The sequence below is a fragment of the Catharus ustulatus genome, chromosome 9 (assembly GCF_009819885.2).
Source record: "Catharus ustulatus isolate bCatUst1 chromosome 9, bCatUst1.pri.v2, whole genome shotgun sequence".
NCBI classification, from domain to species: domain Eukaryota; kingdom Metazoa; phylum Chordata; class Aves; order Passeriformes; family Turdidae; genus Catharus; species Catharus ustulatus.
Window position 1 is genome coordinate 29609769 of NC_046229.1, and position 15037 is coordinate 29624805.

At 47.2% G+C, this 15037-nt stretch overlaps 1 protein-coding gene across 1 annotated transcript; it reads left to right on the forward strand.

The window, feature by feature from the left end:
• The first annotated feature begins 239 nt into the window (after positions 1-239).
• Positions 240-14737, forward strand: TADA1 (transcriptional adaptor 1). Its single transcript, XM_033067169.1, is given in 8 exon segments — positions 240-591; positions 1315-1406; positions 2480-2545; positions 7767-7864; positions 9979-10188; positions 11144-11295; positions 12157-12319; positions 13224-14737. Coding segments are annotated over 8 exon segments (1275 nt in total). The 5' UTR covers positions 240-250; the 3' UTR covers positions 13377-14737.
• Positions 14738-15037: the final 300 nt, after the last annotated feature.

Below are 15037 nucleotides of genomic sequence, written 5' to 3' on the forward strand. Positions count from 1 at the left end.
GGGACTCTGCCTCCCGGCCGTGCCCGGCCCCCCGAGCCCCCCGGTTCCACGAGAAAAACCCGCATTTGGGGCAAGCCGCACATTCTGGAATCGCGCCACGTGGGACTCACCCAGGCGGGAGGAGCGCGGGGAGCGGTCCCGCTCCATCCCTTCATCCCTGATCCCCGGGGCGCGCACATCCCAAACCCGCTCCCGGTTCCACCCCCGCTCCCGGCGCATCCCCCAGCGCTCACGAGTCTCCCAGGAAGTCATGGAAGCGGATGGGGCCGTGCGTGGTGTCCGCCTCGAAGTTGGGCGCCTCGTCCCCCAGCAGCAGTCCCGGCATGGCTGCAGCTCCCTGTGCGATTCCCGGGGTGCGATTCTCGGGGTGCGATTCCCGGTGCAATTCCAGGTGTGCAATTCCCGGTGTGCGATTCCCGGTACAGCTCCCGGGGTGCAATTCCCGGCGCCGCCCGCTCTGCGCCTGCGCGGGCCCCGCCCCCGCGGTCACGTGACGGGCTGAGGGGCCGCGGCCGTGATGGCGACCTACGTGAGCGAGCTGGAGGCGGCCAAGAAGAGCCTGAGCGAGGCGCTGGGCGAGAACGTGAAGCAGTGAGTGCCCTCGGGGAGCGGGGGTGTGCGGGGCTGGGCTGGCCCGCCCGGCCGGCTCGGGGCTGGGCGCTGTGGGACTCTCCCGGCCCCTCTGCCATGTCCGTGCAAAACCTCGGCCTTGCTGCGTGTGGGAGCAGCGCTCTTCCTCCGCTGTCTGTACCTCCCCTGATGCCTAAAGAGGCTGCCTAGAACAGAGGCTGGACAGGGCTAAAGGAATAAAGCAGGGATTTTTCAAAAGCCCTTCAAAGGAGTCACCCCAGGCAGTGCCAGAGCCCGGCTGTGGCTACACCCAAGGTGGACCCCGAATTCTCACACTTTTATAAGTTTGGGTCCATTCCCATATTGGGGTTCATTGTCCAATTGCAGCTCCAGGTTCTGCAGTCCCACCCTCCCAGATTCTCTCCTCCATTCCCTGCTGTTTGCACTTTTTGGGGCTGAAGCTGCAGCGGTGTCCTTGGTTCTGGGGCTGGAAAAGGATTGTTTTGTGTGCCTGAGCTGGGAGGAGAACTTGTAACACTTTGTGTGGAGTTCAGAGTCACACACTAATGCAGTACAGAACCTGGAAATGTGAAAGCTCAAACTTAAGACATCAACCAGAGGTGCTGAAGGAAAGACACTCAGTGCCACGGTCTGGTTGGCACAGTGGTGTTGGGAGGTTGGGCTCGGTCATCTCGGAGGTCTTCTCCAACCCAGTTGATTCTGTGCTTCCCTGCTCTTCCCGAGGTACTGGGCCAACCTGAAGCTCTGGTTCAAGCAGAAGATCAGTAAGGAGGAGTTTGACCTAGAAGCACGCAGGCTTCTCACGCAAGACAATGGTAAAATGACACGTGGTGTTCATTTCCCTGCCTTGCCCTGCCAGGCCTGGGAAGCTCCTCCAGGCTCCCAGATGCTTCCTGAACGGGGAAAGTGCTTGTGAGGGAAATAGCAGTGGCCAGGGCTCTGGCAGCAGTGGGGTTAAAATGGTGGGAGGAGCCCTGGTTTGCATGGGGAAGCCCCTGTGTAACCCCGGCGCTGACAGACAGACAATTTGATATTGTGTAAATGTGTTACAAACGTAAAACATGCTGTTCCAGGAACCAAAAAGCCATTTAAAAAAAAATGTCACTGTGGAGGCACAGTCCTTTCTGTGCTTTCCCTTTGGTTGTAGCTGAAGTAGGGAGGGAGCCCTGGATTCACCTGGGTGCATTTGCAGCAGGCAGGTCCTTCCTGGCCTGGGGGAGTGCTGAGGGGAGAGATTCCTCCATCCTTGCTTCTCTGTGTGTCTGCAAACACGGGTGGGTGTTGCTGAGCTCACTGTGGGCACTCCTGGCTTCCACATTCGTGATACCTTCAGGGAGATTTTTGGTGCTCAGACTCCAAAAAGGATCCTGTAACCCTCTCATCTGCCTCTGAAGTTGTTTCACTTTCTCTTGTACACAGTTACTCTATGTTCTGGAAAAACCTCTGCAGTGAAGTTCTGTTTTGTTAGAACCTCTTTGAGTTGACTTCATCCTTGTGGGGCTGGCTCTCATTTTGGTGGATTTTCTAGCAAAACCAAAAGCACTGCAGTGTGGTGCCTGCATGGAAAGAGGCACAGCTACTCTCCTGGCTGGCTGAATACACCAGACTTGTCAAGCAGCTGTAACACACTGTGTGTGTGTAACACTGAAAAGTGAGTGTTAACACTCATTGTTTCCATGCTGTGTGTAATATCTTTTGTGTTGTCGTCACAGTAGTAGATTCTTGGCCCAGTAGAAGAAAACTCTCAAAAAAAAACTTGAAATGACAAGGAACTGAGCAGGTGGGGAGAACACAACAGTGGGGAAGCTTGGGGAGCTACTTTAGGATGGCTTTGGGGGGCACCTGTGGGCACTGGTGTGCTGCTAATGATCTCTCTCTCTCTCCACAGTCCACTCTCACAATGATTTCCTCCTGGCTATTCTCACCCGATGCCAGATCTTGGTCTCTGCCCCAGGTGAGTCCTGAGAAGCCTCATAAACACTTGGTGTAACACTTGTGGTGCCTGCCACTTGTGTGTTTGGGGTGTGTGCACTGTACCCCAGTGTTCTCAGCCTTAATATTCATGGGATTTTTGCCACACAGGTACAAGTGTAGCAAAAATAGTGTTTCAGCTGATTTCAGCAGAGATGTTTCTGTGACTAAGGTGTGTGTGCTTGGTTAGAGGCTGATGCTGGATTGCTGCCTGTGATAATCTGGTTTGATTCTGGATTGGGCAGTGAGCTGAAGGGTAAAGGCAGATGCAATCTTCTCTTTGATGTGCTTTGCTTACCTCTTTCTCTCTCCTCTGAACTTTGCTCCTGGTCATTGTGAAGAGCTGAGTATTGCTGAGTGATCTTGATTTCAAGTGCATATCTGATAGAAAAGTGCTTACAAGGAGTCTTGGTTGAGCTATGGCAAATTAACCCAGTGGTCTGCAGGTTGTTGACATTTTAACTTTGTGAGCATCTAGAATTACATTTGAACTTTGTGGGTGTCTAGAATGGCTGTCCTCAGGGTTGCAGGGTGTGTTTTGTTTGGTCTTCAAAAGAGCTCTCAACCCAGAGATGTGGTAGCAAGGGCAGTTGGGCTGCAATTCAAGTTGTGGAACTGCTGTGTTGGAAAGGAAAGAAAATTGTTACAGCTCAAGTGGGCTGGCATCTGAGAGATGAGTTTTTTGAGAGAATACCTGTTATTGAGGTGCTTGTTGCAGCTAGAGGAAACAATGCTTGCCAAATTCATAGATGCCCATGGTTTTTTGTGTTGGAGCTGGTCCTTAACTCTAGTAGCTGTGCTAATTGAATGTTAATTGCCCCCACCTCCAAACTTGCTTTGTTTAAAAACACCTTGTGTGTCCTAAACTTGTTGCCTTTCTGAGTCTGGACTCATGTAAATCAGAAGGTTTATGTCTGAATCTGCTGCTCCTTGCTTTTTAACTTTGAATAATTAATTACACGGGAACAGTGATTCCCCTGATTATCATCTGGAGCAGCTGAGTCTAAATGAGGAAGGGAAGGGAGGCTGCTCTTTGAGCTCAGCAGTGAGCTGCTGTGAGTATTGGGGTGGAGTTCATAGCCCAGAGGTCTTGCTTCTGAGAGGCAGTGGTCAGGCTAGAGCCTCTTGACATGTGCCTGCAGTTGGGGTTTGTTATTCCTGTGTAAATATCCTGTCTGGGCTCAGCTGTACTGAATATTTGTCTCTTTGTGCCTCTCAGTCATGGCATGCAGCTCTCTGGTCAGGATTCAACAGCAAGCTCTCCCAGGGAAACTGAAAAGCATTAGGCTTTCCTAATTAGGATTGTGTTGAAGGTAGGAGCCCTAGCACAGAGGAGGTGCTTTCCATATGCTCATTATTTCCTGCCTGACCCCTTGAATTTCAGGTTCCTGGAGGTCATTTTCTCTTGTCCCATTGCACCTGCTCTCTTCAGAGCCCTCCAAGAACCCTGGTTGTAGTGGTGAATCAGCTGGCCAGGATCCTTTCCCACTGCTGGTCACCTCCAGGGCTTTTAGGCAAGCTTTGGCTGCCTCTGTGTCCACAGCTTGCAGCAGCCAGCTTGAAATAAGTCAGTTTAATCATGAGTGTGTGGCCTTAAAGATGTGGTTTGGTGCTCTGGAGCTAACAGTGCATTCTGCTTGTTCCTTCTAGAGGCACAGTTTTGCTGTCCACAGATCAGTGCAGAGTCTCCCAGTGATTTGGGAGCTAATCTGTGCTGGGGTTCCTCTTTCTGGGCCACTCTCACTATCAGCTCTGTGTGGTGTAGGGTTGTACATGCAAGCCCAGGAAAATGTAATATGAGTGGAATGCTAGCTGTTAACATCTAGATTTCTTTTTCTTCCCCTAGATGCCAGTCTGACATCTGCTAGGGTTTTTTGTGGTTTGTTTTTTTTCTTTCTCTCTCTTTTTTTTTTTCCCCTCCATGTAAGAATGGAAAGCTAGCAGGCTTTTGTCTTTTGGGTAGAAGGTGTTTACTTCATGATTCATGGAAATAGTAATTTTAAAGAAGTGTTTTTGAGGCACTTGGCACGCTATCACAAGGGTTACTGATGCATGCACTTTCCTATTTGGTGTGAGAAAGGAGGGGAAAGAACCATCCTTAAAATGTTATTTTGTATTTAAAAAGTAATCATGTGGTCAGTGGTGAAATTGTGCTTCATATTGTATTTGAATATATTGTTTGTTGGACAGTTGCAAGCACTTAGGGTAGCAAGGTTTCCTGAATTAATATGTGTCTTGCTTGAACCCTCCTTTCCTAGCTAAATGTTAGCAATAAAACTGAGGCAATTGCAAGCACTTGAGTTAGTGATGTAAGGATTTAATTTATTTAGTAGTTGTCTGGAGCCAATTAAAAGGGGATTCAGTGAATTAGAACTCAGGTGAAATATCAGGAACGTTTTATTTCATCAGGTTTGTCCACAGAATTTGCTTAGAGGGATCTCAGCTGTGAGATTGGCTCAGGTTGCTTGTTTGCTTCCCTTCAGAGTACTGAGAAGGGAAGAAAAGTAGGAAATTGGGAGTGTGAGTTTTTGGCAGCCAAAATATCAGCAGAATACCTGACCAAAACCCTTGTTGCTGCAAGAAGATTAAAACAAACAACCCCCTCCAAACTGGAGATCAAGTAAACAGGCGTGGGAAATGTGTGTTTTCTGTCTGCTCCTTTCTGTGGTGACTTTCTCTGTATCTTTGTCCTTTCCTCATGCAGCATGTCAGGCAAACCTGGCAGGCTCTGTCTGCACTGGCTGGTGCTGTGCAGAGATGTGTCAGCTCCTAGAAAAATGTTTTTATCTGTTACTGATCTTTGAGGGCAGAGCAGCAGCCACTGCTGTGGCTTGTTGAGGTCTGATTCCTTTGCTAGCAAGATTAAATAAAAGCTGCAGACATCTCTGAAGTTTCATGCCTGAGCCAACCCAGCCTTGTCATTTGTGGCCAGGAAGGCAAGTACTGGTTTTCTTAGAATGCTAGAGGGAAATTTTGCTTTCTTCATCTAGTGCAAGTTGGGCTTGGTAATATGAAAACCTGGAAAAGGAACCAAAAACTCTGCTATGGGCTCATTACAGCAGGGAGTAGGAGATTGTATCTCACCTTTTCCTTGTTTTCAGCTGAGTTTGGCTGAGTTCTTGTTAAATGTTAAATGAGATTCAGTTAAGTTGCATCTTTCAGATCTACTGTCAAAGTGTGAAAATTTAGTTGCCATTTAATTTAAAACTTACTGCATTATTTTTCTTTAAAAATGGTATTTTAAAAATTCAGACTTAGCTGTAACCTATTATATTTGTAGAACCCTTGTCAGAGAAAAGTGTCTTTGCATTTTCTGTCTCCATCCATTACACTTTCTGTGGTCACAAATGAGGCTGTGAAGGAGCTGTGTGAAACTTGATGTGGGTCTCCACAGTGATTTCCTATGCCCCTTTATTAGGGCCTCTCCTGTGATGTATTGATGAGCAGTACAATTTTTGGGGAGGTTTTGTTTGTGATCTTTTAATTTCTTAAATTGACCAGTGGATTTTGACAACAGGGTTTGTAGGCTATGAGTTTCCACCTCTCTAATAGGATGTTGCTAAACTTCTTGGTCAACTTTTGGTTTTTTTTAATATAGGGAAAATGTGCCATATCTGTGTGTGTAGGTTGTTTCTAATCCCTTTTTAGTAGCTAAGCATTCACAAACTTCACCTGAATCCTCTACTTGAGTGTGATCCTGTTGGATTTTTTTTTTTCAGTGCAGAGGACACAGTGCCTGTGAGTGTGGGAAGCTCCCCATAGCTAAGGAATTCTAGCCAGCCTCAAACAGGGCTGTGGTATAACTGTGTTTACAGCAAATTAAACATTGTTAGCTGTTGATTACAGCAAATTAAGCGTAGTTAGGACAGCCAGAGATTGGTGTGAAGATGGTGAGAGCTGTGGCAGCAGGAGAGAGCCACAACTGAGTGTTGGTCAGTGCTCAGTGAGGCTAGCTGGGTTGTGGGTGGTGAGATGTGGAAAGGCTTAAACATTAAAATAGAGACTATATAATATTAACTTCTTGTCCCTGTCTGGAGGAAGTGGCAAATTCTGGCTGAGGTGTGGCCAGAGAATGTCTAAGACCTTGCTGTGCTCTCAGAATTGCCTGGCAGCTGAAATCCCTTCAGAGCTGAGTTGTCCAAGCTCCCTGGAGGTGGGACCCTGCTCAGGGCATGCTCTGCTGCAAAAGACAAGGATGCTCACTTGCAGTGCCAAAGCAGGGCAGGAGGGTGCTGGAGGCCCAGCAGAGGCTGCTCTGTAGCCACGAGAGGGCTGTCCAGTCTCTGAGTTGCACTTGTTCCCTGTCAGCAAGTGCACACACATCCAATGCAGGGCTGTCCTAAGCCAGTGTTCACAGTGTTCCTGAAGGAATTAATTGCTCACAGATGCTGTAAACCTCTCAGCAGGAAATTTGCTAGGCTGTTCTTGCCAAGGGCTGTGTGATTATCAGGATGTGGTTTGGCCAGCCGTAGGTGTAGCCGTCAGGCAGTGTTCAGTGGACTTTTGAGCTGATGATGTGACCATATGTATTTATTTGTTGGTACTCAACAGGTACATCTTTTTCAGCTGTTTACTCATTGGTCCCATTAGTGACATCCTGCTCCTGGGCTCAGCAGCCTCTGCAGTTCTTCCCCCCTCTCCTTCTCTTCAGTGTAACACAATAGTCAGCTGTGATGTTTAATAAGGATCCATGACAAATCTTGCTAAAGCAGAAGGAGAGCTGGGGCATCAGACTGTTTAATTCAGGTGGTTTAGCATCTGACCTAAACCAAGAGTGGGTGAGAGGAGAACTCACCTCCAGGCAAGCTCTTAACCTTCCTGATGAAACAAAAGGCTTGTTCCTCCCTTTTGGGTTTTCTTACAGGCTGTGCTTATCTCTCTCCTTCCACCATGGTTTTTGTGTGAGGTGTGGACAGAAGTTGCTACATAAGTCATGGCTATTGTGAGTGAGTCAAAGTAGCCAAGGGGCTGACAGAAGAAGGGAGGGGCTACCAAAAGTGTTCTCTCCTCAAAAAACCTTGCTCTGTGCTATGGCTGTTGATTTTGGTTTGAGGCTTAGCCGGTGTCCAAATGTTAAGGGTTTCATTCTGACCCTAAATGAGCAACACCAACTTAATGGTTTTTTGTTTGTTTGTTTTTCTTTTTTGTGTGTGTTTTGTTTTTATTTGTTTTTATTTGTTTTGTTTCTTCTTCTAAATTTGTAGAAGGTGCTGGATCTCTGCCATGGCCAGGTGGCTCTGCAACTAAACCTGGAAAACCCAAAGGGAAGAAAAAGATTTCTTCGGTTCGCCAAAAGTTTGATGTAAGTCTCTGCGGTTCTCTTTACGCATCTGCCAAATTCTTAAAATAAGTGATTTACTATTTATTCAGGCAGTCAGACAGAATTCTCTGACTAACTCTCAAATTCTCTGACTAACTCTCAAAGTGTTAGAAGCAAGATATTCCTTGAGTGTAATGTTTTCAGAAGATCAAGTTGTTTCAGAACCGAAAATGCCTTTCAAAGGTGCTGTCTTCTGGTAGGTGGCACAGAAACGTGCCAGATCTAGCTCACCTTGCAGCAAAGGCTCTATGCATCCACCCAGTACTGTCACACCCCTGTTCTCTGCTTGTTTCTGTGCTGCCAGACCAGTGTGAGGGGGCCTGGTGTGACAGAGATTTGGGATGGGGCTCTCTCTTCCGTAGGCAGGGTTTGATAAGGTGCAGAGTGCCCTTCTAGAGACTGTGATTAGGCATTCTGTGTGCTTCACAGACCAGTGTTCCAAAGGAATGCAAGTCCAGCTGAAGGCTCCTTGTATCTAGAAACTGTCAAATCACTTTGCAGTGCTCACAGGTGCAAGCTGAACTGTGATGTTGTAAATTCAGTCTGTGTTACCTTGCCTGTCTTAAAACTGCACTGCAACTCTTCAGCTCAGTAGCAAGTTAAATGAGGGTTTCAGCAGCAAGTTGTAGTGTACTGGAAATCTAAGAATTTGATTTACTCACTGCCCCTAGGATACACCAGATTTCTAGTGTGTGTTTGTACACATGTTCAGGAACATTTGGCAGTAAGCACTGTATGAAGTGCATGTTATTAATAAGCTTGTCTGGTACTAGTGAAATTCCTGAGTAGTGTGAACTTGGACATTTCGTAATGTTTCCCTCACTGGCAGGGATAACAGCTGTGAATGACTACGGGTCCATTCCAGCTGGCTTCTTTTCTCCCAAACCACATTCCTCTTGAGAGTTGCTTACATTTTGAAGGTCTTTTTTTCCAGGCATGTAACTTTCCTGTAATGAAAGCGTAAATCTTTAGAGTTATGGGGAGGAAAGCCTGCTTTCACATCAGCAGTGGGTGGATTGGTTTTTCACTTTGAGTTAAATGCCACCCTGTCCTTTGACTAAAGCATCCCCCTTTTCTCCCCGGAAACGAAGATGTGAGAAATCCGCTTTGCTGCATGTTCATTGTTCGTATTTAAAATATGAAAAAATGTTCATTTATGAATATGTGTTTGTCCTGGTGCCCCATGAGAGCCTTGCAGCAATCTCCATTCCACAGCCACTGGAGTGTAGAGGGAGTGTGATGAGTCTTGTTCCCTGGTGGGTTAGAGCTGGGCCAAGCACACTGCTGTGCTCAAGGATCAATAATTTCCATTTGCTTTGTTCCCCCCTTAATCTGGGGAGCCATCACAGGCACTCAGAGTGTGAGAGGATTTGTGCTGGAATACATGTGGCCTAGGAAATGCCTCCTTCTGATATGAATTCCAGTTCTGTGATGAGTTTTTTTCCCTAAATAGCCGAGTCAGTTATGAAAAATAGTCCTAATCCATCTCAGTGGCTTCTCTGTAACACAGCTCTGCGTAGAGTAGTGGAAGTACACAGGGAGACTGGAGTATGAAATTAGTGCTGGAACTGGGCTAAGTTTAAAGCATTAGAGAAATTTAACAATCAGTCACACAAGTTTAGGATCATAGGTTTTAATCTGGAGGGAAACTGTACAGATGGTAAGTAAAAATACACCCTTCTGTACAAGAAATTATTAAATAGATGAGAACTCCTCAGCACAGAAGGTCCAGTCACTGGCCTGGGTGGTGTGAAAGGAGATTAAAAGGACAGTCACTGACCACATTTGGGACTCCCTGGAGAATCAAACAAATCTGGCAGTGGGGGTGGTACAGAGCAGAGCAAGTGAGTCTTCATGTGGTGTGTAGAATTTCTTGCTGCAGTGTGTTGTGGATACCCAAAGTTCAGGTGGTTTGGGGTGCTGCTGGACAAGTCCAGTGAAATGACACCAACACTAACTTGGCAATTTCTTCAGTCAAGAATCATTGGGGAGGATTTTTAAAGGATTTTTTGTAGGTATATGCTTTCTGAGGAGGGATGTCCCCTTGATGCACCCAAGTGTCTGAATTAATATTACCTTTAATGTCTTCATGACAGCACCGGTTCCAGCCTCAGAACCCACTGTCAGGAGCCCAGCAGTTTGTGGCAAAGGATCCTCAGGAGGATGATGATTTGAAGCTGTGCTCTCACACCATGATGCTCCCAACACGTGGCCAGCTGGAAGGAAGGATGATTGTCACTGCCTATGAGCATGGGCTGGACAATGTCACCGAGGAGGCAGTGACAGCAGTTGTTTATGCTGTGGAGGTGAGGCTGGGCTGGGGGGCAGCAGACACCAGCAGCAAAAGGCTCTGTGTGCAGTCTGGGGCGTTGTTCCCCAGCATGGGGTGGAAACCTGCTGCTCTGATTGTTCCCCAATCACCCTTTTGCCCCAGAGTGATGTGAGAATGGACAATCTCACAGCCCAGACGTGAAGTCTTGGACTTCTGCCTGCAAGTGTTAGTTTTGATGTACTTGCACAGTACCCCAGGCATGCTTAAGTTAGCTGTTGTGGAAAATGCTGTTCCTGTCATTTGAAAGCAGGGACAGAATGGGAATGCCAGCTTAACCAGCTCTGTAAAAAGCAATCTCTTACAGACACAGTGTCTGGCCTGGCAGGATCAGATGATACCTGCAGGTGAAACCTTGGTTTGGCTTTGGCCATTGGTGGTGCATCACTTTCCACATCTCAGGAATGACACAGCACTGATGTGTGGATGGTTTCTGCACTCAGCATGTGGAGGCCAACCCAACGTGAGTTCCCCATCTGGGAGTGAGGCCAAATTAAATTGTTGTCTGCTTGTTTTTTCAGACGGTTCCGTCTCCAGCACTTTTCAGGCAGATGAACAAGATGAGTGAGTGGCTTTTCACTGTCATTTCAGGGTGTGTTCAAGTGTAACATCTAGTGTCGCTTATGAAACCTTAACCTTAATCAGAGGTTGGGAGTTTCCTGGCATTGAAGACACCCCTCTGACATTTGAAGCAGGACATCACATATTGAAGTGTAGTTCACAGGCTGATGCTTACAGTACAAAAAAAGTGCTATGTTCTGTGTATCCAAGTGTTGAGCAATGAAAACATCCTGTAGTTTGTCCAGATATTGGTTAGATCCCTGTGGTCATTGCAGCACTGTTTCTATGGTGCCAGTTGGTGAGGCCCTTTTAGTCATGAGTGAATAAGCACATGGTCCCAAGATTTGGTTTTTTTTGTTTTTTTTCTGCAGAACCACCTTAAGGACATCCTGACCTCTGTGATATCCAGGAGGAAAGCCTATCGTCTGAGGGATGGCCATTTCAAGTATGCCTTTGGCAGCAATGTCAACCCTCAGCCATATCTGAAGAACAGTGTTGTTGCTTACAACAATTTAATTGAGTGGTAAGGAGCTGGCAGCACACTGATAATGTACATGGGTTTTGCTAATCTTGGAATTACTCCATGGCACAGCTGCTTCTTTTATGTGTGTTGATGGTGTCTTGCTTTCACACGCTAGGAAGGCATTGCTATGGAGGATTGTACAGGGAGTGAGAATATGGGGATTTCCCAGCACTGGGCTATAGGGCAGTGTTACATCTCTCTCCCTTACCTGTGCTTGTCCTGCAGTTTGTTAGTGCTGTTGGGAAACTCCAGTAACAGCAATTCTCTGCCTTTGTGGAGGCACGGCCGTTGTGCCACAAGGTTGAAATGTCAGTGAGGACCTGCAGAACACTGCCATCCATTTCCTGCATCCAAATATGCTTATGGTTCCTTAGCACATCTTTCCAGTTAGCAGGGCTTCAAGATCCTGCTGTTTGGAATCTTGGTGTCAAAGAGTTTGTGCAGTGCACTGGCAGTGTTTGTGTATGAGGAAGCAGTTTTGTTTGTCTGTGGCAGCTTCTAGCAGTTGACAGGAGATCGTGGGTGTTTCATGATTTGGTTGTAGCATTACAAACAACTCTGCCTAACGGCCAGTGTTCCAGTTGAATGTTGTGTGTGCCCTTAATTTTTATTCTGGGTAGAAACTATTGGCTGCAAGTAACAAAAGTTGCACAACTGAGACCATTTAAGCATGTTGAGGGTCAGGCCATGCTCCTCGTTAAGCTGGAATTTAAAAGAAGTTTTTATTACAAGAAGCTGAAATAATTTTATGTACATATGGACCACATCAGCTGGTGCAGAACAGCAAGGCCCCTGCTGTGTGACAGCCACAGCTGCTGCTGGTTTTGTGACTGGGGTGTTTTGTGTCTGCTCTGCCCCCAGCCCCCCGAGCAGCGCGGCGCCCTCGGCGGGTCAGAGCCTGGCCCCTCCACCCGCTCCTGACGATGCTGAGCAGCAGGCAGCCCTGCTCCTGGCCTGCTCTGGGGACACCCTGCCAGCTTCCCTGCCTCCAGTCAACATGTACGACCTCTTTGAGGCACTGCAGGTAAGCTGGTCGTGTCACACCTTCATGTCACAGGCAGCACTGCCCTGGCTGCCAGTCTTAGGCGTGGTTTACGTGCCTGGAGGGGCATTTGTTTTGTTTTCCCATAGTCTCTTTCCTTCTTTGCCTCTCAGATTCTTTGGCTTTGATTTGTCCCCACTGTTGATTCATGGTTTAGTGCTTGTCCTGATCCCCTTGGTTGCAGACCTATCTCTGTGCAAGATGGGTGAACTCTTCCTCTGCAGCAAGGCTGCAGTGATTATATCAGAAATGAGCTGGACAGATTTTGACAGTGCTGCAGCAAAATAACTTACCTGGCTTGTCCCTTCTTACTCCTCATGTTCCAGCTGGGTACTTAGAGGAATACTTGGTCCTGGCATGCAGGCCACTGCAGTGGGTTAGCTGTGATCACCCCATCATGCTTGGGGAGGCATTTAAGGTCAGGTGGGTGAATTTTCATTGAGGGTGTATTGTTGTGGTTCCCTCCCTCTCTGGCAGCTGTGGTGGCATTGCCTACTTTAAATGTCTAAAATTAGCTGTGAGAAATTCCCCACTTGATCTCTGCTGTTGTGAACAGGCCTTGGGATTTTGTCTCATAGCTGTGAATACAGACCACAGAGCTGTGATCAAGCATTCATGCCACTTTTAGTCAGAATTGTTGTTTCTATGGTTTTGATGACCAATTATTGATTGGCTCCCCAAGAGCAAAATGACTGTTTCCTTAGCACATCACTTCCTTGGTGTAAGAGGTGGTTGTGGCAGTGGTGGCAGGGAGCAGCTCTCCGTGTGAGACTCCCTTTGTTCCCACTCTGCAGAGCTGGCACCCAGAGCATCCTGTGGCAAAGGGAGGTTATTCCTCCAAATGTGTATGGAAGCATGCAACTTGTTTTCCAACATGCATTTCCAGGTGCACAAAGAAGTGATCCCTGCACACACAGTCTATGCACTCAACATTGAGAGGATTGTCATGAAACTCTGGCACCCCAACCACGAGGAGCTACAGCAGGACAAGATCCATCGGCAGCGCCTGGCAACGAAGGAGGGCCTCCTGCTCTGCTAGAGCTGCAGCTGGGCAGCTCTGCCAGCCCTCAGGTGCCTCCAGCCTGCTCCTGGGACTTGTCATTCCAAACCTGTGTCAGCATCTCCAGGATGATGTGATTTATGAGTCAGCTTTTCCTATGGAAATGGGACTGAGTTGTGGGACACTTCTCTGCTTGCCCAGAGTCATGTGCCATGTGGAGTACTCGCAGCAATGCCACTGAATTGGAAAGGAGAAATGAGACACTTTTGCAAGGACTGTTTTTAGGAAAAATAAATGTGGGAGTGGAAAGAGTTGGTTTTAAATAAGGTTTACCTTTGTCTTCTTTTGTGAGCATGGAGAATCTGCCTCCATGCCCTCCCCTCTCAGGTAGGTTCCCTCCTGAGCTCAGACTCCAGAGGCCTTGTCCAGCTTCTGTTGCAGCCTGTGGGATCCTTTTCATTAATTGGTTATGGGATGGGCTCTTGTGAAGATGAGCAGTTCTCTAAGCTGACGTTGTTCCTCTTCTATCAGGGGAACTTCTGATTAGAAACTGTGACGAAACAAGGCAAAAAGGGAATTCTCTTGGTTTTGGAGACTCCTTGGATTTGCAGCATGAGCAAATATCTCCTATCACTTCCTTGTAAAAATACGCAGCCTTGTATTATCATTATGAAATTATGCAACCACACCTCTCCACATGGGAGATGTGCAGATCACTGTGTAAAAGGAGAAGTTCCACCTTCTGGGTTTTAGATGCTCTGCTGTATCCCTGAGTCAACTGTGGGAATTACCTTATTATAACAAGAAAATTCCATTGAAGTATCTTAATTACTACATGGCCTGGCTTTGACCTTAAACATGGAGGTACCTGCTGAAGTGTGACTCACTCACTGTGCCTCCAGATAAATGGAATTGAAACAGCTGCTTCTGGGGGATATGAAAGGGGAAGCTCATGGTTCCACGTCATTCTGGTTTTCCACTTTGGAATGTATTTAGATGGGAGATTTGTCATATTTCTTGAAGTTTTTTTCTCTGCTGTACCCCCAGGACTGAGGAGAGTGCAGCTCCCTGATGTTTCTTCCCAGTTACTGTTTTTATAACTTCCTTTCCTGTCCCCTGTCACAGTTGATGTTGCACCAGCATTGTCCCTGTATTCCTGGCTTTCCTGCGTGCCCTTTGGGACCTGCTGTGGAGTCAGGCATAGCAAGAGGCAGTGTCTGGGCAGGTATTGGTGTTCTCTTCATTACAAGATCATTTCAGGATTATGAAGAAACTGGGAAAGGCAAGGATACAGAACTGCAGCAGGGCCTGGCAGGATGGGAGCAGTTGTAGGTGGGTCTGGCAGTGTATGGTTATGAGGGGAGTGGGGCAGAAAATATGGATGATTTCTTTTAGTCCTCTTCTTTCGACTGCTTTGTTTTTCTGTATTTAAGCAGGTTAAAAGTTGACCTCCGTGGCTTTTACATGAGGGTTTTAAAAACAGTGCTTAACCTTAGTAACTGTATGGTGGTGAGATCATCAAACCATCCAAAATACAGACTGTGGGGTGTGGGAGGGAGATTTCCCAGATAGTTGTGATGCTTCTGGTGTAAAATGAAAGCATTAAGTTTGTTTGCTAGAAACTCTGGGGCAGCTCTGAGGATCTCAGATCTGAAGAAGGCACCCAGCCTCTGACAGCATCACAGGCAGGTTCTGAAACA